This window comes from Microcebus murinus, chromosome 22, assembly GCF_040939455.1.
Source record: "Microcebus murinus isolate Inina chromosome 22, M.murinus_Inina_mat1.0, whole genome shotgun sequence".
Taxonomy (NCBI): domain Eukaryota; kingdom Metazoa; phylum Chordata; class Mammalia; order Primates; family Cheirogaleidae; genus Microcebus; species Microcebus murinus.
Genome location: NC_134125.1, coordinates 4,552,308 through 4,577,240, shown reverse-complemented (window position 1 = coordinate 4,577,240; position 24,933 = coordinate 4,552,308). Strand labels below are relative to the sequence as shown.

The following is a 24,933-nucleotide window of genomic DNA, read 5'->3' as shown; positions in this document are numbered from 1 at the left end:
ACACAGACTCCGGGAGGCCGTTTATCAGCATGGCCGCCCCGTGAGCTCAAGCGTTCTCGCCGCAGGCGGGAACATGTTTCCATGACTGCGTCCCCACGGCCAGCAGGTGCCGGGTGGGGACCCAGGCGTGGAGACCCTGGCCAGCCGAGCCGCACGGTGAGCACTGTTTTCCGAGCTATGCTGCCGAGCAGAAAGGTCGGGAGCCCTGCCCCCTCAGAAGCTGCCTCTGGGCCCCACCCGCCCACGGTTGCGCACGCAGGTGAGGCTCTCGCGGGCAGCGGTCTCCAGGGACCCCCGACACAGGACACGGAGAACACCTGGGCCTCACCTCCCGGTGTGGAACCGAAGGACCCCATGGGGGGGCGAGTCTGAGACCACAGTGAACGTTCCAGAACGTGCCAGCTTCACGTGCCCCAAGGCGAATCCCGGGCAAAGGAAGGCCTCTGTGCGAGCAGGGAGGCCGGCTCTCCCCTGCTCCGCCCGGGACTCTCCAGGGGCTCGAGGAGAGCACACAGCACCGTTTTCAGTGAGACGAAGCGACCCGCCCGCCTCGCCGGCAAACAGCTCCTCCAGCCAGCCGGATGCGAGCGGGGCCCAGGCACCGTCGCCAAGGGTCTGCCCTCGGCCACCGGGACCGGCCCTCATCGGGCCTCAGGGAGGGGCGCCCACGCCAGGGACAGAGGCAGGGGTGAGGGAAGGAGGCGCAGGGTCCCGCTGGGTCACCCCAACAGGAAAAGAACTGCCTCCCTGAGAACCTCCCCACCTCCCGGGACCCCAAGAGCGGAGGGCCGGGCACCCCTGGCCCATGGGAGAAGAGCTCCCCGCCACCCCACCCTGCACACGCAGCCTGCGGCTGCTTCCGGAGGGCGAACCACACCCCGACCCTCCCGGGGTCTGAGAACAGGCGCAGCCACCCACTGGGCCTGCGAGGCCCCCCTCGCCCCACCCCTCCGCTCCTGAGTCACCCCGGCTCACCCCACATCCCTGCCCTGCCCCCGCGCTTGCTGTTCCTGCCATGCTGATGGTAGAATCGAGTTGCCCAAGAAGGTGCGTCACACCCTAAGCTGGGGCCCTGGGAACGCGGCTTATCGGGAAACGGGTTGTTTCCTGATGTGCTCACGTTAAGGAGGCCACGCTGGTTCGGAGCGGGCCTAGTCCAGGGCCTGGCGTTCTAAGAAGAAACCTCGACAGGGAGACCCACGCGGGAGAAAGCCACGTGACGGCAGACACGGAGGCCACGGCGACGTGCCCATGAGCCCAGGAGTGCTGCGGCCGCCGCCGCAGGCCCACCAGCACCTGGCTCTCGGACTTCTGGCCTCCAGAACCGTGACAGAGCACAACTGTGGTCCCTGGGACTGTGTGACCGCAACCCTAGAAGATTCATGCACGCAGCCCAGCACACTCTCCCCCTAGCACCTCCCGTAGCTGCCTCCAGCTCCGTCCAGTCTCAGCTTGACCGTCACCCCCTCCGGCCTGCTCCCGGACTTTGTTCCGGGTCTGCCCCCCTCACCGGACCAGGGGCCCCCCCAGGGCAGGCAGAGCCGGCCCCAAGCGCTTGCAGAACCAATGCGCTTGCAGAACCAATGTGCACGCACCACCAATGCACGCGCACAACCAATGCGCTCGCAGAACCAATGCGCTTGCAGAACCAATGCGCGCGCACAACAAAGGAGCACGCAGAACCAATGCGCTTGCAGAACCAATGCGCGCGCACAACAAAGGAGCACGCAGAACCAACGCGCGCACAACCAACGCGCGTGCACACCAACGCGCTTGCAGACCAACGCGTGCACGCAACCAACGCGCGCAGACAAAAGCCCGAGTCCACAGCTGCCGCTGCCGCACTCACCTGTTCTTGTCGCCGCCCTCGGGCTCGTCCGCCTCGTCGGCGCTGCAGGTGGCGCTCGAGTCGCTGTCCTGGGGGGCACCTGAGCCCTTGGCCGCGGGGGCCCTGCCGCTGGCGCCCTCCTTCTTCTCCACCTTGAGCGCGCCATCAGGCGCAGCCTCCGCGGTGGCGTCGGCGCCCCTGCCCGCGTCCGGGCCGGCGTCGGGCTCCTCCTTGCACTCGCTCTTCACAGGCTCCTGGGGCATCCCCGCCCCTGGCTCCTCCGCCTTCACCGGCTCCGCCGCCGGCTCTGCGGCCGCGGGCGGCTTCTGCTCGTCCCCGTCCTCCTGCGCGGGCGCCGGGGCCTCGTCCTCCTTTTCCTCCTTGGGGACCACGGGCAGGGGCGCGGAGGGAGACGCGGGGCCCGGCGGGGGCGTGGGCGGGCCGGCGGCCTCGGGCGCTGGGGCGGGCTCGGCGGGGGCCGGGGTGTCCTCGGGCGGAGGGGTGGGCGGCTCGGGGGGCGGCCCCTCGGCGGTGCCCGGGGCGGGCGGCGGCTTGGGCCCGTTCTGCCCTGTGTCCTTGGCGGCCTCGGCACGCGGGGAGGGGACGCTCTCCGTGTCGGAGCTGTTGTTGACGGGGGCTGCGGGGAGAACACAGGCTGAGCGGGGCAGGGAGGCAGGCGGGCCCCGTGGGGTGCAGTGGCCGCTGCCTGACGCTAAAACAGCCCTGTGGCTCCCACGCACCTGGGCACCTGCCCGGAGCCCCACCTCTGAGACAAAGCCACTGGCCAGGTGGCTGCCTTTACAGGTGGCCACCTACTTCCCCGGCGAGCCTGGTGCCCACCACCTAGCTAACTCCCAACCCCGGGGATCTCCTGGCCTCCAGCACCCCCAACAGAGCTACACTGAGGGTGGCCAAGGGGCACAGCCCTCCGTCTTGGGGGTCTCCATGTTCTCATTTGAGCCCCATCCCGGGGCTCTGCCCCTCACTGGCTATGCTCCTCAGGAAACTCAGGTAACCTCTCGGGCCTCAGTTTTCCCAGCTGCAAAATGGGTAGAACCGCAGTTCCTACCTCACAGGGTGGGTGAGCCAGTGAGGTACCTAGTGTGGCATCATCGCCATCACCCCAACAGGGCAATGTTGATGGGACCAGCGTCCACACAGAGGCCCCAGGGATAGCCCATGGCAACGCCTCATGGCAGGAGGCTGAGGGACCCCTCCCCCACTCCAGTCCTGCATCTTTAGCCCTCAGACCCACTCCTGCCACTCCACTGGGTCTCAGTCTCCCCAGTTTTCTATAAACAGGGACACTTGGAAACCCCCGTATTTGCCGTTGTGGAAACGAACAGCAAGAGGCCCAGGGCGCACACAGGGAGACCCGGCAGCACAGGCAAGCAGGGACCCCTGACCTGCACGCTGGGCCAGCATGGGGAACAGACACTGCACCGGGAAGGGGCACAGAGGCGGCAGCAGCAGACCAGGGTGCTCGTGGCAGAGGCATGCATGCTCCAGGAGTGGGGCCCCTCGTAAGCGACAGGTGCCCTCCCCGTCCCTACCCCTGCCCCCCGGGCCAGCCGGCCACGTCCGTACCTGGGCCACTGCATTCCCCTCTGGGCACCTCATTCCCAGAGGCGTGTAAGGCTGGAAGGAAGTTAGAGAAGAGTTAGAACTGAGGGGGCGGCAGCCGTGGGCGGGGTGGCTGGAAGAGGGGACCCACAGCGGCTTCCGCAGGCAGCTCACCCCCCTGCCCTCCCACTCGGACCCCACTGCCCCCGGGCTCTGGCCTGGGCCGCCGCAGGTGGCTGGAGGCAGCCCTGCACAGGCAGGTCCAAGGGCTGGCCTGAGGCCAGCCAGTGACGCGGTCACCCAGGGAAAAGCAAGCCTCGGCCACTCCGGGTGTTCCGGACCAGGCACTGGCCTCCTGGCGCCCTGGGGTGGGGTGCCGACCTAGGGTGGGCAGGGCTGGAGAGAGAGGCCCCCACTGACTCCCCAGCCCCCTGTGAGGCCCGGAGCAGCGGGCTCCCCTTCCGGAAGCAGCCGCACACGCTCGCTCCCTGCAGGCTCTGCGCTGAGCTCTGCGCACACGTGGCCCGCTCGGTCACAAGGACCCGAGAGAAGACGGGCCGCTGTCCTCTGCAGGCACGCAGAGGAGGCAGGGAGGGTCGGCAGCCCGCCCAAGGCCGCACCGCGGCGGGCAGACGCACTGAACCGCCAGCCCGCGTCCCAGGCCACTGGGCTCCCCGCCCCTGCCGGGTGACTGTAGCCGTGTCAGCCCCTCCTGTCCACGCGGTCAGACCACGGGACGTGGGGAGGCCAACGCTGGTAGCCCTGGGACAAGCGGCCCGACCTCTGGAGTCTCGGTTTGTTCATCTACAAAATGTAGATGGACAGCTAGCACCAGACTGTCACTGCGACCAAGAGGTCTACACCAGCGGAAGCCCCCAGAGGGCTCCGTCCCCGAGAGGTTCCTGACTCGGTAGGTGCAGGCTGGGGCCCAAGAATGGGCACGACCGAGCCAACCGCCGGCCTAGGACGCGTGCTCCGCGCTGCTTAAAAAAATACCAAAACCAAACCATGCCTGGCCGGCTCTCCCTCCTGCACAGCCAAGTCGTGGAGAGAGGCTTCCAGAGCCAGGCTGAGTGTGAGTCTCTGTTGCCAAATAACAGGGACGATGACATCCCAGCTTCGTGCCACTGTCGCGATGGGGGAGCTAACTCGAGGCTCCTGCTGTCACGGGGACGTCACCGTTCCAGGAAACGGCACCGGGCCAGTGGGTTCCTCCCTCCCCTGTACCCGGTTTGCTTCCAGCCTAGTGCCAACAAGACACTTTCCGCCTGCCCCCATGAAGGGGTCTGCAGCACCACTGGGCTGGCTGGGGCTTCCGGAAGGTTCTGTCAGGGCAAGCTCAGGCCCCAACCCAAGTCCTACTTCCCCAATCCTGGTCACAGGGACGGGGTCACACAGTGAATGCTGGCTGGGCTGGAGGACACCATGTGAGTGATCCCCCTGTCCCTGTGCCTCAGTTTCCTCATCCTCAAGATAAGTGTAACACCCTGGGTACCAGGGTGGGTGCCGGGAGGCCTAATCAGGGCCTTCTAAACAGCTGTTCTTGCCGTGGAAGCCAGGTGGTCACAGGACCCTCAACCCTGGCTAGACCAGCACCCTCCAACCCTGTCCCTACCGGGATATGGGATAGGCGAATCCTACAGGTGACAGGGAGCTCACTACCATGCGTTTGCTCCTGCCTTGATATCGAGCCCAAGTCTGGTTTCTTCCAGTTTTCCCACCAAGCCTGCCCTGCCCGCTGGACAGCTGGGAGGATATTTTGAGAGGAGACAGGGTTACTGCTCCCTAGGTCTTCTCTCTTCCTGGCTACAACCCAGGACCCAAAACGGGACAGCCAGAGGGGCCTGCAGCCGTGGCCTCCCGTTGGACGCCGGCCAGGCCTCTGGTGGACTCGGGCTAGAGAGACCCAGAGCTGCCAGGAGGCCAGACTTCGCACCCCTGACCCTCCCCTGGCTGGAGAAGGCAGTAGCCGGAGGGCCGATTATCCACTTCCAACCGGGATGGAGGATCCGGGCTGGTGAAGACACCGTGGGGCCAGCAGGGCCCGAATCCGCTTGGGGGCCCAGGAGGGGACTTGCACCTCCTTCGCCACCTTGGCGGAAGCCGGGGAGTCCGGATTCGGAAAAGGAGGCGGACAGGAACAGTAGGAAGACGGGTGGCAGGAGGAACGAACTTGAACCCGAGGACCAGGCTGGGACGCTCTGGCCAGAGAAGGGAGGAGAGACGGAGGCATCTGGCCCAGCAAGGGCTGGGGCCTTCAGGGGTGACCCAGTGCCGGGGTGGGGGCAGGTCTACACCCAGCTTCCTCTGGCGGGAAGCAGAGGTGCAGGGCGGGGTCAAAGGTGACTTAGTGATGGGGAGCGCAGGGCCTAGCCGTGGGCCGCCTGGGCTCACTCCCTGGGTCTCCGAGCGACTATTACACGGCTGAGCCACGTGCTACGGGGATGGGGGTGCTAAAATCAAGATGACGACCATATGTGGTCACAGTCCTGCCTTTGGGGGTGGAGAGGGGGCTGCGGTGCAACCCAGATGTGATCACCGCTTCCCGCTCTGCCCCCGGCAGCCCTCACCTGGCGGGGACATCTGAGCCCTCACCTGTGCCTGCCCCGTGCTCGGCTCCCCCGGATGGAAGCGGGGACCGTTCGTAAGGGGTCCACAGGATGTGCCACCCGGCCAGGGCACTCGGGAGTAAGAGGCGGCACTAAACGTGACCCCGTAACCTCTGAAGCGTTGATGGACTAACAGATCGGTTCTGTTTATTCTGGCCAACTTGTAAAAACAGCTTTAAGTCCAAAAACCATTTTCCAAAGTGAAATCTTTCCCGAACTGTGGCACCGGGCGGGGTGGCAAGGCCGCGGCGGCGGCAGGGCTGTCCCGGCCACACGGGCACCCACGCCCCTCAGGGGGGCCGGGTGGGGCTCAGGGCTCACGGGGTGGCGACTGTCAGCGCCGCCGTCGCCGCCACCATCCCAGCGCCCGTTGTCGGGGAGACCCTTGCCCACCGCCTCGCCCCTCCCCGCGGGGTCCGGCCCCTCCAAGAAGGACCAGACGTCGCAGGGCAAGGGGCGGCCGCGCCCCCACACCAGCCGCCGCGCCCTCCCTCACCTTCCGCCTCCTCCGCCATCTCCTCCTCGTTGCCGCTGCCGCCGGACGCCTCCATCTCCTCGTCCTCCGCCGCGGGTGGGAAGGCCGCCTCCTCGCTGGCCGCCGCGGGCGCCTTCTTCTTCTTCCTGCGCGCGTTCCTCTCCTTCTCCTGGGGACAGGGGCGGGGCGGGCGTCAGGGCCTGGGCTGTGGGCCGGGACTCCCGTGCCCGCCACGCCGCAGCTTGGGGGGGGGGGCAGCCACCGCCATGTGGCCGCCGGGGCAACCTCCACCCTGCCTGGCTCCCGCCGTCGCCGCCCCGCCCGCCCTCCCGAGCGGGGACCTGCCTCTGCCGGAGGCCCCAGGGCTGCGCCGGCCCCCCAGCCCCAGCGCGGCCCTGCCGGCCCGTCCGCCCGCACGTGTGGACACCGGCCTCCCCCCTGCACTGCTCCCCCACCCCCGCGAGCCCAGGAGACGGGCCAGCCGGGCACTCGTGCCGTCACCCACACGCCCCGCGGGCACCTGTGTGCGCCACGCTCCTCCGCACCGGGGGCCGTGGGCAGGCTGGGGCCGGGCGGGGGCTCACAGAACGGGGGTCTTGGCCGGCCTGGCCACGAAACACACCCTCTGGAGCCGGACTCCCGGGGGCAGGGGGGGGTCTCCAAGGCCTGGCGGCAGCGGGAGAAGATGGTGCCCACACCCCGAACCCCCCGCTGGGTCTGTGCCCCTGAATCCCAGTGAATCCTCCGCACAACGGCCCAGCCCGTGTGGGGCAGAAGTGTGCGTGGAGCAGGAGAGGTCAGTCCTGCCAGCACTAACCACCACAGCGACGTTCATTAAGCACCTGCTGTATGCGAGACGTTTTCCACTGCCAGTTCATCGGACCCGCACAGCTGCTGTGCAAGTCAGGGCATGTCAGCCCTGCTTCCAACTCTCCAGGGCTCCCCGACACCTGGACTGACACTCCACGCCCTCCCCTGTCCACACGGCCCTGGTGACCCAGACCCGGACCCCCTACCTCTCCACGCTGCCCTCCCCGCCCGGGGCCTCCGTGCCGACCGCTCCTCTGCCTGGCCGCCCTTCCCCTAGACCCGCGTGGACCACTTCCTCGCCTCCTCCAGGGCTCTGCTGAGCCGTCACTTCCCCCAAGAGGTCTTCCCTGATTTCCTGCCAAAATCGGCCACCCCTCCCGCCCCACCCTCCACCACATCCCTTGGAGCGGCGTGTTCGGACCACGTCCTGAAAGCGTGTGTTAACGTGTCCCCGGCGCTAGGCCTTGCTCCTCGGGCGCTGGGACCTGTCTATCTGTCCCTGGAACGGCGCCTGGCATGGAACAGGCGCTCTGTAAGGCTCGTTTAGCTGCGTGGACCTGGGAGACCAGGGCACCGGGTCAGAGGGCAAAGACGCCTGCCCGCGACGGCACAGCACCGCAGGTCTGCACGCGGGTCGGGAGGTTGCCCTGCCGGGCCGCTCCCCACAGGCTGCGCAGGCGCAGACGGAAAAGGAGCCGGGGAACCGCGCAGGGCCGGGCCGGGCGAGACAGACAGAGCCTGAGGAGCGCGGAAGTGGAGCCCCAGGGCTGGATCGCAGATGGGAGAGGGGTAACCTTCGGCCACGCGGAGAGGGAGGGAAACCTCGGAGAGCTCGCGGGTGCCAGGCGTTACATAACGCCGACGCTCCGCCTGCAGCCCGACCCTGCTTCCTGCTGACGCCGCCGCGGCCACGCTGCAGCCAGGCCTGGCGCTGGGCGCGAGGGGACGCTGCTGCCCCTCGGTCCCTGTGCTTTCCCCACTGCCTCCTTCGCTGGCCGAGGGGGACACGTCTCCCCGTGCCCCAGACGGGGCTGGGCCAACAGGCATCGGGACTGTCACCGCGTTGGGACTGGAGGGGGCAGGGGAGGAGGGGAAGCAGCCTCCCTCACGAGCCTGCTTGCATACTCCAGTGACGGGGAGCTCACCCCTGCACCGAGGCCAGCCACTGTCACAACGGGGGGCCCCAGGCTGAGCTGGACCACCTGTGACGGGCCCCACACCTGCTGGCCAGCTTCCTCTGCAGGTCTCGAGGCAAGAGCCCACCCCGTGCTCCCAAATCACCTGTTCTCACTCAGGGGCCAAGCTGGTCTCAGGGTCCCCACCTGTCCGCGCCTCCTCGGCAGGCTGCCAGCGACACAGCCGCTCCCCGCAACCTTCACAGTCGGGGACAGAAAGGCCACCTCCCTCATCGGCCTTCACGCCATCTCACTCAGACCAGAACCGCTCTGGCAGAGACCAGGACAATCCACCGGGAGCCCAGCCTGGATGGGTCCCCTCTCAGCTCAAGAACCTTCAGTGGCTCCCCATGGCCCACTGAAGACATGCCCAGCTGCAAGCCACTCCGCACACCCGGACGCAGGAGTCAATGCGGGTGTGCTGGACGCAGAGGAGGAGGATGGTGTCTGACACTTACTGACGCTGCCCTCGAGGCAGGCGGTGCCCCCCACAGAAGGGAACTTGTGCTCCCCACAACAGACCTGCAAGTGGGCCCTCTTTCTGTCCCCATTTTATAGAGGGGGAAACTGAGGCTTGGAGCGGTGAAGCCACACACCCCTGGGCACCAGTCTATAAGCAGCACAGCTGGGGTACAAACATGCCACCCCAGAGCCCTGCTATGCACTGTCCTTCTAGGCTGCCTCTCTGCATGAATGAATGAATGAATGAATGAATGAATGAATGAAGCAAGCGGGTATGAGCACGCCACTGCCAGTGCCACGGTAGCTCTGCTTAGCCGAGCACTTGCGGCTGCTGGGTCCCATTCTAAGCTCTTTACGACCACTTGGATCATCCCACCACAGCTCTCGGAGGTGGGTCCCCAATCACAGTGGGGAAACTGAGGCACTGAGCGGCCAGGTCACCACACAGCTGGTGAGTGGCAGAGCCCACATTCAAACACGCCGTCCTGGGCCCAAGTCCCTGCTCCCGACCCTGACATGGCGCAGCAGTCTCTGCACACGCCACTCACCAGGGCCTCACGGCCGAGAAGAGAAGGCTGGCTTCAAGCCGAACAATAACGATGACGGTAGCAGTACCCGGGACGGCCGGCCCTCCTGGGGCACCTTCCCCCGTACAGGCGATAACCCACTCAATCCTCACGCGATCTCGTGCAATGACTATTACCCTCCTACTTTACAGATGAGGAAACTGAGGCTGGGCAGGCTGAAGCCACCGAATCGACAAGCTGGGACTTGGGGCCCGCCTGCCCCGGGCCAGCGTGCTGTGCTCCTTGCCGGAGTCCCATCCTCCAGCCAAGCTCTGCATTTCGGGGCCCAGGGGCGTAGCAGCAGTTTCCCCAGGAAACCTGGAAAACCAGGCCGGGGGAGGGTGGGGCAGAGGCGCGGAGCAGCGCCGCCCGCAGAACACGCCGCAGGTGCTGCCTCCCAGCCATGGGCAGCAGGCGGGGGCGGGGAGGGAGCCACACGATCCCCTCCCCGTGCCCTGTACCCACGAGGAACCCGCGGCCCGTGACGGGAGCCTGGTGCGCAGGCTCAGGGCCATGGGTGCAACCCCAACTCAGCCACTTGTGAGCCTGGCCAAGCCTCGGTTTCTCCGGTTTTAAAGCGGGGCGATGCTTGGGAGTGTCGGAAGGGAAGGACAGGAGGGAGCCAGGAAGGGAGGGAGAAAAGGCAGCAGACCCACCCCCAAATCTTGGATTCCAGGAACAGCTGCGGAGGAAGCAGCCGCTCCTGGGAGAGCGCTCACACGCTCCGCGAGCCGGCCGCCTCTGCTCCCGCCGCGGGGAAGCTGCGGTGTTCCAGGCAGGAGCCCACGGCCTAGCCGCCCGCCACCCCAGACCCGTCCCCCCATCCCCCGCCCCTGCAGCTGTGAGACAGGGCTCCTCCGCCCTGGGGCCTGATCCCAAGGCAGCTGAGTCAGTGCCCAGCCCCCACACCCCGAGGGCGCTAGGCCCCCAGAGGCGGCTGAGCTGCAGGCTGGGAGGCGGAGTGGGCAGGAGGGGGGGCCCACCCAGCCCCCACGTCCAGGACGGACGGTCACCGCAGCACCGCCACCTGCAGCCCTGTCTGGGGCCGCCGGGCAGGGCCAAGCGGCTGAGTCCTGACAGGGCAGGAGTTGTGACACGGCGGCCTGCGCCCGCCCGCGCCCCCAAGACTCACCATGCGCAGCTTGTGCTGCTGCAGGATCTCGTCCAGGTTCTGCCGCTTCTTGTAGTTGAAGTAGAAGTTCTTACACTGGGATACCGTCTTGGAGCCCACCATCCGGGCGATGGCCGACCAGTTCCGGCCGTGCTCCAGGAGGCCTGCGGGGGGAGCAGACGGAGGTGAGGGTGGCCCACGACCCCCGAGGCAGGGGCAGCAGTGCGGGGCCGTGTCCTAGGCTGGGGAGGCACCAGAGGAGGAGGGCCGGCCTCCGGGATCTGCTCTCTGGGTCTCCCGGCTCCGGAAGGGTCTGGGCTCCGGGAACAAAGAGGGACAGGTCAGGCCCCACCCAGGCCACCGGTGAGGAGCCTGGGGGCCCAGGCCGGGGGCCAGGATGCAGACCCTGCCCGGGCCCCCACCCCGCCACTCCCCACCCCGGCTGGGCGGGAGCCCCGGCCGCTGTGACCCAGCCCTGACTCTCTCTCGCAGCTGCGCGGGCCTCGGGAGACGGGCTGTTTTCCGGCCGCACCGGGCCAGGGAAAAGAAGGAACGCAGCCAGCAGGGGCCGGGAGGGTGGAGGTCAGCGTGGGGGTGAGCGGGGCCCAGGAGCTTCCCACTCAGGTTAACTGGGGCGCCTCCAGGGCCCTGAGCCCCCAGGGGCACCTGTCGTCCCACGCCGGACCCAGGGCCCACCTGGCCTCTGTGGGTGGCTGGGAGAGGACGTGCCCCCAAATCTCGGCCCCCTCCCACGGGCAAGAGGTCCCCGCCTCCTGGCATGGGGAGAGATGCCCCAGGAATCGGCAGCCCCCACCCCTAACGCGTTGGGCCGGCAAAAGTCCCCCCCGCCCCAGCTCAGGCCACAGGCCCTAGTGTCGAGGCCACAAACGCCGGGCTCAGCAGTAAGGCGCCCGCTGCAGCTCAACGCGGCACCCAGGGAGCCAGCCCAGGGCCCGAGCCGTCTGCCCGCTAAGCCCCCGGTGGGTGTGCACGGGCCGGTGTCTCCACGTTCATGCCACGTCTCATGAGCCGTGACCTTGTGCGGCCCCGGCTGGCTGGAGCAGGTAGGGCCAGTCCACTTCCTGCGGCTGGGGGAGGGGCAGGCACCCCGACCTCTGGGGCTGCGTGGAGGGACAGCACCCCTGCCAGGGCAGCAGCCCCAGGCGGGCTCACGTTGCCGGGGACCCACGGCCTCTGAGCTGAGCTGCGCTTAAGTGACGCTACTGGAAAAGTCCCTGCAAGGACGTTTGAGCCCTTTTTCCTCGGATCAAATCTACAACTGAAATTTCACAGGGGTTGGGGAGCCTGAGGGGCAGCGGTCCAAGGTGGCGTTTTCTGCCATCCATCCATCCATCCACTCTTCCATCCATCTGTCCATCCACCCATCCATCCACCCTTCCATCCACCCATCCATCCGTTCACTCATCCATCCACCCGTCCACCCATCCGTCCATCTGTCCACTCATCCACCCATCCATCCACCTGTCCACCCATCCATCCACCCACCCGTCCATCCACCCATCCACCTGTCCATCCATCCGTCCATCCGTCCACCTATCCATCCGTCCACTCATCCACCCATCCATCCACCCGTCCATCTGTCCACCCGTCCATCCACCCATCCATCTACCCATCCACCCGTCCATTCGTTCACCCATCCATCCACCTACCCATCCACCTGTCCATCCGTCCGTCCATCCGTCCACCCATCCGTCCACCCATCCATCCACCCATCCGTCCACCCACCCATCCACCCACCCGTCCAACCACCCGTCCATCCGTCCACCCGTCCGTCCACCCATCCGTCCATCCGTCCACCCATCCATCCACCCATCCGTCCACCCACCCATCCACCCACCCGTCCAACCACCCATCCATCCACCCGTCCACCCGTCCATCCACCCACCCTTCCATCTATCTGTCCATCCACCCTTCCGTCCATCGTTCCGTCCATCCATCCATCCATCCACCCATCTGTCCATCCACCCACCCTTCCATCTATCCATCCATCCATCCACCCATCCATCCATCCATCCACCCTTCCGTTCGTCCGTCCATCCATCCACCTATCCATCCATCCGTCTGTCTGTCCATCCATCCATCCACCCACCCATCTATCCGTCCATCCGTTGTCCATCCATCCACCCTTCCATCTGTCCGTCCACCCATCCATCCATCCATCTGTCCACCCATCCAACCATCTATCCACCCATCCATCTATCCACACTTCCTTCCATCCACCCATCCATCCATCCATCCTTCCATCCATCCACCCTTCCATCCTTCTGTCCATCCATCCACCCTTCTGTCTAACCGTACGTCCACCCTTCCATCCAGCCATCCAGACACGTGCCGCTGCTCGCCGGCTACATGCAAAGCTCTGACAAAAACGCAGCAACTGCAATGAAACATCAACAAGCCGCCCCGCCACCGCATGGGCCAAGTGACACGCAGAGTTCTCAAAGCCCTTCAGAGCCTCGGTGCCGTCCCCTCCTTGCGGCCAATGCTGTGACGGTTTTCCCGTTCCTGGGCTGGGGGGACAAGCTCAGAGGTTGACACCAACTGCCCTGCGCTCAGGGGCCGGGCCGGGGGCGAGGTGGGCGTGGGGCCGTGGCTTCCTGCCCCGCCACCCGCTGGCCCCGGCACACGCGGGGGTGACGCTGAGTGACAGGCCACCTGCTCGCTGCGGCAGGCACAGGGGCACGTGGCCCCACGGCCGCTCCTCAGGGTTCCTCAAGGACAGGCGCGGAGGGAGGGCAGGGGCGTGGGATCAAGTGTAACCGGGCGCCTGACCTTTCCCTCCGCCCGCCGGCAGCAGCTGCCACCTCCAGAACCTGGCGGCTGGGACGTGCGTTTATTTATATTTCCCCACCGGGGCCAAGCCGCCCGGCAAACACAGGGCCGGAGGCTCAGGGCTGGAACCAGGGTGGGAGGGGGGACGGGGCGGGTCCCCCCTGGGCCTGCCGCGGGCGGGTGGGGCCCCAGGGGCAGCCCCAGGGGCAGCCCCGGGGAGGGCGACAGTTCTGAAATCAGGGAAAAATTAAGGAGCCAGCTGGCAGGGGGCTGGGGGGTCGGGGCCCCTGATTAAAACTCTGTTCACGGGAGCGGTGGGAGCCGACAGGGTGGGGGGCCGGGACAGGGGTGGGGTCCCCCAGCCCTTCCTGAAGGCATGGGGCTCACAGGGAGCCTGCCTAGAGCGGGCCGTGGAGGCTCGGCCATCCCTCTGCTCCGTGGCCTCAGTTTCCTTAAGTGCCCTGTGAAGGGCCAGCAGGCCCTGGGGTGGGGGCGGCGAAGGCTTTCCCGGTTCCTGTTCTGGGCAGCCCAGCTGCCAGCGCCGAGGCGCGGGGAGAGGCGCTCCCATGCCACGGAGCCGCGCAGCCCGCCCGCAGACGCCCCCCACCGCGCCCCAGCGGCCCCCTTCCAGGAGAGCCCGAGCCCAGTGAAGCCAAGGCAACGGGAGGAGGGGGGGGCACATCCTCGGGGCTAGAGCCCCTGTCCCGCGTCCCCCGCCGCCAAGCGCGATTTCCTGACAGCCCCGTCCCGCGGTCCCTCACCCGCCCCCGCCCCGCCCGGCCACTCACTCACATCCTCTCATCCGCGTCTCCCCCTCGGCCAAGTTTTCCGGAAACATAGGGCAGGGAGGATGCTCCGGCGGGGCTGGGAGGGGAGGCTGGGAGGCCGGGCGGCGCGGCGGCTGTGCGCGGCTCCTGCCTGGCGGCTGCTGGCGCTGGGCTGCCTCACATCCTCCGCGTCCAGGCAGGCGCGGGAGGAGGGCGGGGGCGGGGGAGGGCGGGGGCTGGCGGGAGGAGGGCGGGGAGGCGGCTCCGCGCTGCCCTGGTGGCCCAGGGCTGCTCTGGCTGCCACTCGCCCGCCCGCTGCCGGCCTGGCCTGCGGGGTGCCCTTCCCCAAGGGGGGCGGCAGCGGCGCGGCAAGTTGTCAGTTGTGCGCGGGCTGCCTCCGTGCCAGGCGTCGCCAGCGAGCGGCGTCCGCGGCTCCCCGGCACCAGGGTGCCCGGCGTGGACACCCGGCAAGCAACGCCGCCAGGCAGGACCCCCGACCCCTGCGCTGGGCGCAACCCGGAGACCCGGCCCCACCGCGCAGCGGCGCCCCCGCGGCCAGCTGCACCCCGCCGGCTCCCGTCTTCCTGCTGCCTGACCCAGCGAGCCGCGTCAGGGCTGAATGTGACCTCCAGACGAGGCTCGCGGGAGCGGCGGGCGGGGGAGCGTGGCAGAGGCCCAGGTTCAGGAGGGCGGGCCGGCTTGGCACTGGCTGCTCCCTCTCTCCCCATCCCTGGCGGTGGCGGCGTCAGCAGCGGCAAGAACAGATGAGGGTTCCAGAAAAACAGAGCTTCTCCGCCCCCGGCAGACGGGAGCAAACAGCCTCTTCCGCTGCCATCTCTCCGCGCCAGTTCCACCTGCGGTCTGCCCCCCGCCCCGCCTGCTGCTGCCAAGGCCGCGGGGGGCCATGGAGGGCCGTGGGGGACCGAGGGGGCCAGGCTGGCCTCCCACTCTGGGGGAAGCTGGGGCGGGAGGAGCCTCTTCCGAGAGCGCAGGGCACCTCCGACCCTTCGGGCTGGGGGAAGGGCTTGGGGTCCCCAAAGGGTTCCCTGGCGCCCGAGGGTCTCGAGACCCCAGCACCTCCCCTTGCACGCCGAGACACCCCCAACGGCCTGTCTGCCACCACCCGGGGACAGCCGCGGCAGCGCCCAGGCAGCTCCGGGGGTTGAAAGTTAACCGGGCTGGACTTTGGAGCCCAGATCCAGGCCACGACTGCCCGCCCTGACTCGGGATCGCTACCCTGCTCTTCCCTGCAGCCCTCGGCCTTGCCCTCCCGCCCGAGGAACCCAGGGAGCCCAGGCGTCCCGGCACGCCGCCAGGGATCTGGGGCTGCCCGCCCGAGCCCCGTAGGGGGGTCGCAGTGAGTTTCCAAGGATGCAGATCTGATCAAGTCGCTTCTCTGCTTAAAATCTTCCAGCAACTGCCCCAAGCTCTTGGGATAAAACCCAAAGACCCAGCTGGCCCAGGACACCCTGGGGAGCCGGCGCCTCCCACCTGCCCGGCCCCTCCTCCGATCGCTCTGGGCAGCCACTGCACCGTGAGCCCCAGGACACTTGCACAAGCTCTGGCCTCAGCGCCACCTCAGGGAAGCCCTCCTTGACCACCGCCCCCTGCGAAGCGGAGGCTGTCGGGCGCCCTGGACACCCGAGAGCACGTCCCACACACGCCCCGGGCTGGGCCCCGACGCGGGTTCTGCCAACACGCCCTGCGGTCCGGATTCCCTGACCCCACTTCTGATTTCTAAGGAAGCGGTTCTGCTCTGAGGATCTAGGAGGCAGGAACCGGGAAGTGAAATTGACCGAGACGGGAAGTCGGGCCAGGAGGTCTGAGTCAGGGTCTGCAGCGGGGACCCTGTGAAGGAGCCCGGGGTCCGCGGGGGCTGCAAGACTGCAGCGGGGACCCTGTGAAGGAGCCCGGGGGCCGCGGGGGCTGCAAGACTGCAGCAGGGACCCTGTGAAGGAGCCAGGGGGCCGCGGGGGGAGGGCCCTCTGCTGCCAGCTGCTCTGGGCCCCCCGGGCAGCTCTCCCAGCACCACCCAGGGGCCCCGATCCTTCCGGCAGCCCCGTCTCCTGCGGGCGCCAACCCCCATCTGCGTCTGGGGGTGTCGCAGCTCTTCTCTCTGGAACCCCCCCCCCCGCCCTGAAGGACACTCGCCCTCCCCGCTCCGGCCAGCTGCATCCAGCCCCGAGGTTTCCGGGGAACCCCGGCTGCCGGCATGGGCCGCCAGTCCCCCGCCCCTCCCCCACTGGCTGCCGTTTTCCCAGAGAAACTCGAGATTTCCTGCACAAGCTGCCTGGGAAGGAGGGGGAAACGCCTGCCCTCTTGGGCCTGCCCCGCCGCTTCCTCAATCTGGAGGCCCCGAGCCCTTGGGGCTCTGCAGGTGGAAGTCACCAGGCTGCCTGCGGGCACCTGCGTGCCTGCCGGGGCTACCTGGACCGCTGGCGTCCTCACGCCCTGTCAGGACGGCGCAGGAGGACGGCACACCTGGACCCTCGTCCACCTGCGTTTCCTCCTGCCCCCTCTTTTTGCCTATAAGCCCCGGCACCGGCTCGAGCCCCAGCTCCCCCATCGCACCTGTGAGTCAGACGCGGGCCGTGGCGGCCACGTCTCCCCGTGCACAACTCGTTAGGACGGAAAAAGCCGCCTGCGTGCCACTCCACGCTGCCCAGCCTGCCGCCTGGCAGCCGCCACGCTTTCCCTGCAGCAGGCCGAGCGGGGAACAGGCCGGCCTCCCCCAGCACGGACTCTCCCCGGGAGTGAGGACGGCCGGGAGACGCCCGGTCCCCATGGTCCACAGGACCCTGCCCATGCTCGACGCGCCCCAGATGCGTGACCCTGACCCTGACGTCTGGCCGGGAGGCCAGCAGGCCCTGGATGCGTGTCCTCTGTAGCCATCTCCCTGCAACCCCCCAGGAAACCGTCCCCGCTCATGCCCGCCCTGGGGCCCGCACCGTGCCCAAGCCTCAGCCTCCTGGTGACGCCTCCTCGTCACGCCCCACCTCCCACAGGGCCTGACTGGCGCCCGCACCCCTCGTGTCAGCCCCCACGCCTGTATGCTAACCACCAGACCACACTGCCCCGCCACGAGCTCCGCAGACCACACGTCACCCTGCAGGCCACACGCGTGTAGGCCACCTGCCTTCCGTGGTGCCCACGCTGGGCGCGGCACCAGACTCTGGCAACACACGGGGGCTGGGGGAGCCCCTCTCCTCCAGGCCCTCGCCGGGGGCCTCCGCGGCCACTACAGCCCACACCCGCCGCGCAGCCTCCCACCGGCCCGGGCAGGCGCACTGCCGGGCACAGCAGGCCCGGAGGTCCCAGGGGAGACTTTCGGGGTCATGGGGCCACCAGGGCCCGACCCCGCAGCGCCCTCCCCGTGGGCCGCTCACCTCTGCCCTCTGCCCTCTGCCCTCCCAGGCAGGCCCGGCGGCCAGGAGCTGGGCCAGGGCCTATCCCAGCCGGGCCAGTGTGACAATGGCGTGGCGGCCCCCTCACCACAGCGGGGTCTCTGCCCACCAGCGAAGGGGGCCGGCCGAGGAGGGGGCGGGGCCCGCGCCGTCTCACAGCTGGGTGGAGACGCCCGCTAGGCCGGGCTGACCGTCCCAGGGGAGCCGCAGTCCCCGTCCAGCCCCGCCTCCCCCCACGTGGCACGGAGCCCAGGGCTGGCAGCCAGCGCCCCGGGTTCCTAGGAAGGACCCCACACACGGGCCCAGCCCCCACGCTGCAAGAGCCCAGGGCCAGCAGCCGTGACCCCATGCACGCGAGAGGGCGAGGCGGTCTCCTGCCCGCCTGGGACCCTGTGGCCATTGTAACTACGCCCCTCCCCCAGCCCCCCCACGCTCTCAGAACAGCAGCCAAGCTGTCCCCCAGCTGGCCAGGCCCCTCCACCCCCACCTCTCCCCATCCGTCTTGGGTTTCAACAGCTTCTCACGAGACCACACGTCCCTGCCACAGGGCCTTTGCACATGCTGTTCCCTCTGCTGGATGCCTTTCCCTCCCTCACTGGTGGGTCAGCAGTAGCCAGGCTGCTGGACCGACCCACTCAGTCCTCACACCGGCCCTATCCCTACTCGGCCACAAGAGTGCCTGGGTCCAAATCCCAGCTCCTCCACTTCACAGCTGTGTGTCCCAGGGAAGTTCGCTAAACCTCTCTGGGCCTTGGTTTCCTCACTCGTATAAAGAAGCTAGTGATGGCACCTGCCTCATATGGTTGGCAAAGAAGAGGTGACTTCACGCATGTGAGGCACCCAGCCGTTCCCAGCACCCGGGAAGGGCCCGCGGCATCGGCTGCTGTGACTCATCATCGTTTCGGGCTTTGGCTTCAGCCCGACGGCCCCTCCTCCGGGCAGCCCTCAGCACCCCGGAACCCCCGGCTGCCATCGTACTGCGCCCGGTGGGCCACCCAGCCGCGACCCTCAGCCCCAGGCACGGGGGGCCGAGGCCCCAGGAGAGGCAGGGCCGGGACGGACCCCAGGAAGAAAGGCTCCAGTCTGTGCCCTGAGCTGCAGGCCTGCCGCTTCTGAGCGCCTGCTGCATACCAAGAACGGTGCACCCTTGACTTGCTCCATCCTTAAGGAGGCGCTGGGAGGTGGCACCCCCCCCCTGCTGTAGGGACCGGGGCTCTGAGGGTGAGACAGGGCCGGGCCGGGCCAGGTCCTGGGCGATGGCGGCAGCCCCGGGGCCCCTCGTCCGCCAGTGCCTGGGCCGGGCCTCGCTCTCCAAGGGGTGTGCGGGCATCCGCAGGGAAACCGAGGCCACGCAGACTGCGGCGGGTGCTACAAGAAGGGGGACGTTGGGACGGGCACTCAGGGAGGGCCGAGTGCGGACGGAAGGAGCCTCCGCTCGGCCCCGCGGGGAGCGCGGCCCGGCTGACACCCTGAACTTGGGCTTCCGACCTCCGGGACGGGAGGGAGCGGTTTCTGCTGTTTGAAGCCGTCAGTCGTCAGTCCTGTACCGTGGCAGCCACGGAAACTAACGCGGTGGGTGCTCCTTTAACTCCCAGCGTGCAGATGGAGAAACTGAGGCACGGAGACATTGGCTGACCTGCCTGAGTCCACAGAGCTAGAACACGCAGAGGCTCGGGTCTGGCTTCCCCGCGGGGGCCAGGGGCCTCTGCAGCTTGTCCTTCAAGGCTTCCCCAGGTGCCTCAGGCCGGCTCAGGGGCCCCAGGGCCGCGGGACACCTGGCCGCTCACCTGGCCCGGCCCCCAGCACCCCTGCCTCGCCCAGGACCTGGTGCCGTGTCACTGAAATGACAAGTGCAGCCTCCCGGCTCAGACACAGCCGATTCTCGGGTCCCCCCCCACTCTGCGCTTCTGAGGGCTGAGCCGCCGGGGGCTCTGGAACATTCCTAGCTTCCCCACCCCCGCTGCTGCCAACACCTGCCACCACGCCCCTCCCCCGCTGGAACACACAGCCGTCAGCCACCCTGGGAGGTAACTGTCCAGATTGCTGCAATTCACAGCAGACGGCACGCCGGCGCGCGGCATCATCCCAAATGTCACCGCGCAGGGCCTCGGCGGCACGGCCCCCACGGGACCTCTGCGACGTGTCTCTGCGGGCAGGACCAGGATGAGCTCACCAACGCCGCTGAGGAACCAACCTTGAGACGGTGGGGCGCACTGCCACCCCCGCCGGTGAGTCATGCCGCCGTCCGCGGGCCTCCGGATCTGCCCTCTGGCAGGAAGATGGAGGGCAGCCACCGCTCCCAGGCAACAGGCAGGGCGCCATGACGACACCACGAGACACACCAGGGGGCACCGAGAGGCCACGCGACCACGGGCTGGCCGTCCCAGCGTGTCCACGGGGTCCTCCAGTGGCCCCGGGCAATCTCCGGGCCAAGGGGCCCGAGGGCGCACACGTGACCAGCAAACTTTCACACGGACGCTCACAGTGGCCCTGCTCACGACAGCCAAACACGGAAACCGCCACATGCTCGTGCACAGCCGGCCCACACATGGGACAAAGTCTTGCCCGGCCACGTAGAGCCGTGCGCACGGACCTCAGGAACACCCAGCCCGGGACAGAGGCCAGACGCTGCCGGCCACGCACTGCGGGACTCCACGCACACGGACGTCCCCACACGCAGGCACAGCCCTGGAGGCGGACGCGCAGCCGGAGGCCGTGGGGGGGGCTGCTGGGGAGCGGCTGCCAACGAGTGTGGGACAAAATTCCGTCTGGGTGACCAAAAGTCCCAGAATGAGGCAGAGGGGAGGGTGCAGGACACCGCGCAGGTGCTGAACGCCACTGAACGTTCTCTTGGGTTTTACGTCATGTGCGTCACGTCAAAATCAAACAAAAGGGGACGGGAAAAACCACACGGTTCCAATGAAGCCTCCTCCGTAGCCCACGGCGACATCCGTGCAGAGACCGCACGGCGGGCGTGAACGGCAGAGAAGCGACACAGCAACGGCCCTGCCCCGCAAGCACCCCGCCCCGAGAGACTTCCTCCGGCAGGGAGGCGACACCGCGACCTGCCATGGACACGCGTGGCTGAATGACGCCAGGTCCCTCCGGGTCCTTCCTCCAGGCCCCCTGCGGCCGGGGGCTTCGGGAGAGACAGGACCCTGTGGGTGGAGAGGCACAGCGCCCGGGAAGGAACCCCCAGGACAAGAGGCGGGGTCCGGGACGAGAGGCGGGGACCCGGGAAGAGAGGCGGGGTCCCGGGAAGAGAGGCGGGGTCCCGGGAAGAGAGGCGGGGTCCCGGGAAGAGAGGCGGGGACCCGGGAAGAGAGGCGGGGTCGCGGGAAGAGAGGCGGGGTCCGGGACGAGAGGCGGGGACCCGGGAAGAGAGGCGGGGACCCGGGAAGAGAGGCGGGGTCCGGGACGAGAGGCGGGGACCAGGGAAGAGAGGCGGGGTCCCGGGACGAGAGGCGGGGACCCGGGAAGAGAGGCGGGGACCCGGGAAGAGAGGCGGGGACCCGGGAAGAGAGGCGGGGACCCGGGAAGAGAGGCGGGGTCCGGGACGAGAGGCGGGGACCCGGGAAGAGAGGCGGGGTCCCGGGACGAGAGGCGGGGTCCCGGGAAGAGAGGCGGGGACCCGGGAAGAGAGGCGGGGACCCGGGAAGAGAGGCGGGGACCCGGGAAGAGAGGCGGGGTCCCGGGACGAGAGGCGGGGTCCCGGGAAGAGAGGCGGGGACCCGGGAAGAGAGGCGGGGACCCGGGAAGAGAGGCGGGGACCCGGGAAGAGAGGCGGGGTCCCGGGAAGAGAGGCGGGGTCCCGGGAAGAGAGGCGGGGACCCGGGAAGAGAGGCGGGGACCCGGGAAGAGAGGCGGGGTCCGGGAAGAGAGGTGGGGTCCCGGGACGAGAGGCGGGGTCCCGGGACGAGAGGCGGGGACCCGGGAAGAGAGGCGGGGACCCGGGACGAGAGGCGGGGACCCGGGAAGAGAGGCGGGGACCCGGGAAGAGAGGCGGGGTCCCAGGAAGAGAGGCGGGGTCCCGGGAAGAGAGGCGGGGACCCGGGACGAGAGGCGGGGACCCGGGAAGAGAGGCGGGGTCCGGGAAGAGAGGCGGGGACCCGGGAAGAGAGGCGGGGACCTGGGAAGAGAGGCGGGGACCTGGGGACCAGGGAAGAGAGGCGGGGACCCGGGAAGAGAGGCGGGGACCCGGGAAGAGAGGCGGGGACCTGGGAAGAGAGGCGGGGACCCGGGAAGAGAGGCGGGGTCCCGGGAAGAGAGGCGGGGACCTGGGGACTAGGGAAGAGAGGCGGGGACCCGGGAAGAGAGGCGGGGACCTGGGAAGAGAGGCGGGGTCCCGGGAAGAGAGGCGGGGACCTGGGGACCAGGGAAGAGAGGCGGGGTCCCGGGAAGAGAGGCGGGGTCCCGGGAAGAGAGGCGGGGACCTGGGGACCAGGGAAGAGAGGCGGGGTCCCGGGAAGAGAGGCGGGGACCCGGGAAGAGAGGCGGGGTCCCGGGAAGAGAGGCGGGGACCCGGGAAGAGAGGCGGGGACCTGGGAAGAGAGGCGGGGTCCCGGGAAGAGAGGCGGGGACCTGGGGACCAGGGAAGAGAGGCGGGGTCCCGGGAAGAGAGGCGGGGACCAGGGAAGAGAGGCGGGGACCCGGGAAGAGAGGCGGGGACCTGGGAAGAGAGGCGGGGTCCGGGAAGAGAGGCGGGGACCCGGGAAGAGAGGCTGGGTCCCGGGACGAGAGGCGGGGACCTGGGACGAGAGGCGGGGTCCCGGGAAGAGAGGCGGGGTCCCGGGACGAGAGGCGGGGACCTGGGGACCAGGGAAGAGAGGCGGGGTCCTGGGAAGAGAGGCGGGGACCTGGGACGAGAGGCGGGGACCCGGGAAGAGAGGCGGGGACCCGGGAAGAGAGGCGGGGACCCGGGAAGAGAGGCGGGGTCCCGGGAAGAGAGGCGGGGACCCGGGAAGAGAGGCGGGGACCTGGGAAGAGAGGCGGGGTCCCGGGAAGAGAGGCGGGGACCTGGGGACCAGGGAAGAGAGGCGGGGTCCCGGGAAGAGAGGCGGGGACCAGGGAAGAGAGGCGGGGACCCGGGAAGAGAGGCGGGGACCTGGGAAGAGAGGCGGGGTCCGGGAAGAGAGGCGGGGACCCGGGAAGAGAGGCTGGGTCCCGGGACGAGAGGCGGGGACCTGGGACGAGAGGCGGGGTCCCGGGAAGAGAGGCGGGGTCCCGGGACGAGAGGCGGGGTCCGGGAAGAGAGGCTGGGTCCCGGGAAGAGAGGCGGGGACCTGGGACGAGAGGCGGGGTCCGGGAAGAGAGGCTGGGTCCCGGGAAGAGAGGCGGGGACCTGGGACGAGAGGCGGGGTCCCGGGAAGAGAGGCGGGGTCCCGGGACGAGAGGCGGGGACCTGGGGACCAGGGAAGAGAGGCGGGGTCCCGGGAAGAGAGACCGGTGTCACAGGCCAGCACGCTGTGGCCGCACAGACCCGCTTTCCAGAAGGCACCACGGAGGCTCCGAGCAGAAGCGAGCAGCGAGAACGCCCACAAGGCAGAGCCCCGCCGCGAACCGCACCCGGGCAGCGTCCTCCCGCACATCCTCCCGCACGCGAGGCGTCCGCACGCGGCTCACCTTTCTTGGCCGTCTCCATCTCCTCCTCTGTCCAGCGGGAGCTCTCGTTCATCTCCATGGAGGCTGCGAGGGAGACACGCGGTTGCTGGCGGTGGCGGGGGGGGGGGGGGGGGGCTCCCTCCGCACAGACGGGCTCCCCCCTCGGGGACGGGGGAGTGGGGGGGCTCCCTCCGCACAGACGGGCTCCCCCCTTCGGGGACGGGGGGGTGGGGAGGCTCCCTCCGCACAGACGGGCTCCCCCCTCGGGGACGGGGGGGTGGGGGGCTCCCTCCGCACAGACGGGCTCCCCCTTCGGGGACGGGGGGATGGGGAGGCTCCCTCCGCACAGACGGGCTCCCCCCTCGGGGACGGGGGTGGGTGGGGGGGCTCCCTCCGCACAGACGGGCTCCCCCCCTCGGGGACGGGGGGGTGGGGGGCTCCCTCCGCACAGACGGGCTCCCCCCTCGGGGACGGGGGAGTGGGGGGGCTCCCTCCGCACAGACGGGCTCCCCCCTCGGGGACGGGGGTGGGTGGGGGGCTCCCTCCGCACAGACGGGCTCCCCCTTCGGGGACGGGGGGGCGGGGGGCTCCCTCCGCACAGACGGGCTCCCCCTTCGGGGACGGGGGGTGGGGGGGCTCCCTCCGCACAGACGGGCTCCCCCTTCGGGGACGGGGGGTGGGGGGGCTCCCTCCGCACAGACGGGCTCCCCCCTCGGGGACGGGGGAGTGGGGGGGCTCCCTCCGCACAGACGGGCTCCCCCCTCGGGGACGGGGGTGGGTGGGGGGGCTCCCTCCGCACAGACGGGCTCCCCCTTCGGTGACGGGGGGGTGGGGGGCTCCCTCCGCACAGACGGGCTCCCCCTTCGGGGACGGGGGGTGGGGGGGCTCCCTCCGCACAGACGGGCTCCCCCTTCGGGGACGGGGGGTGGGGGGGCTCCCTCCGCACAGACGGGCTCCCCCTTCGGGGACGGGGGGTGGGGGGGCTCCCTCCGCACAGACGGGCTCCCCCCTCGGGGACGGGGGGTGGGGGGGCTCCCTCCGCACAGACGGGCTCCCCCCTCCGGGACGGGAGGGCGGGGCGGGGCCTCCCGAGGGGAGCAGCGTTTCAGACGTCCCCTCCTGGCCGTCCCCTCCTCCGCGCCAGGCCGAGCCCCCGCCGGGCGGCCCCGAGCTGAGCAGGTCCACCTCCATGCGACCCACGGAGAAGAGGACCCGCAGTCAGCACATTTCACAGATGAGGAAACTGAGGCTGACAGGGGTCTCAGCAGTGACAGCTGCCTCTGTGAGCACCGGGCCGGGAAGGTGCACCCCCCTGGGGACATGGTGACTGGGGGAGGGGTGGGGGGGGACAGGGGCCACAGCCCCCACAGAGCCGGTCGCTCTGTGCCGCGGGGGCCAACCAGCACGCTTCCACAGAAAGCCCTTCCTCCCTGGGCCTCCCATTCGCTGCCACCGAGGGGCAGCCGGCAAACGCCTAGGGAAACTGCACAGGGTTGGTGGCCGGGTTCCAATCCCGACGGGCTCTGTGACTCTGGGGAGGCAACGTCCCTTCTCCAAGCCTCGAGTAGCGCGTTTATGAAATGGGTCCAAACCGCCTCTCTCGGGAAGCGGGGGCAGGTGCCTGGCCCAGACCCGGGGGTGGGGGGTGGGGGGGTGTTTGTGAGAGATGAAGCATCATGGCTGCCTGCCCCAGCCCGGGAGGGAGCCCTGGGGACGGGAAACAGGTGCAGAGACAACCGACAGGCACGGCTGCCCCCTGTGGCCGAACG

At 69.2% G+C, this 24,933-nt stretch overlaps 1 protein-coding gene across 19 annotated transcripts in view; it reads right to left on the bottom strand.

Moving 5' to 3' along the window:
* The window catches only part of NCOR2 (nuclear receptor corepressor 2), a 170,758-nt gene that overhangs the window by 33,863 nt on the left and 111,962 nt on the right, over positions 1-24,933 (bottom strand). For all 19 annotated transcript variants that reach the window (XM_075996444.1, XM_075996449.1, XM_075996443.1 and 16 more), the window contains exons 17-21: positions 23,186-23,248; positions 10,621-10,763; positions 6,497-6,644; positions 3,416-3,466; positions 1,850-2,465 (exon numbers count right to left, since the gene is read on the bottom strand). In XM_075996444.1, the coding sequence (XP_075852559.1) occupies positions 1,850-2,465; positions 3,416-3,466; positions 6,497-6,644; positions 10,621-10,763; positions 23,186-23,248 (1,021 nt within the window). The remainder of the gene's footprint in view (positions 1-1,849; positions 2,466-3,415; positions 3,467-6,496; positions 6,645-10,620; positions 10,764-23,185; positions 23,249-24,933) is intronic.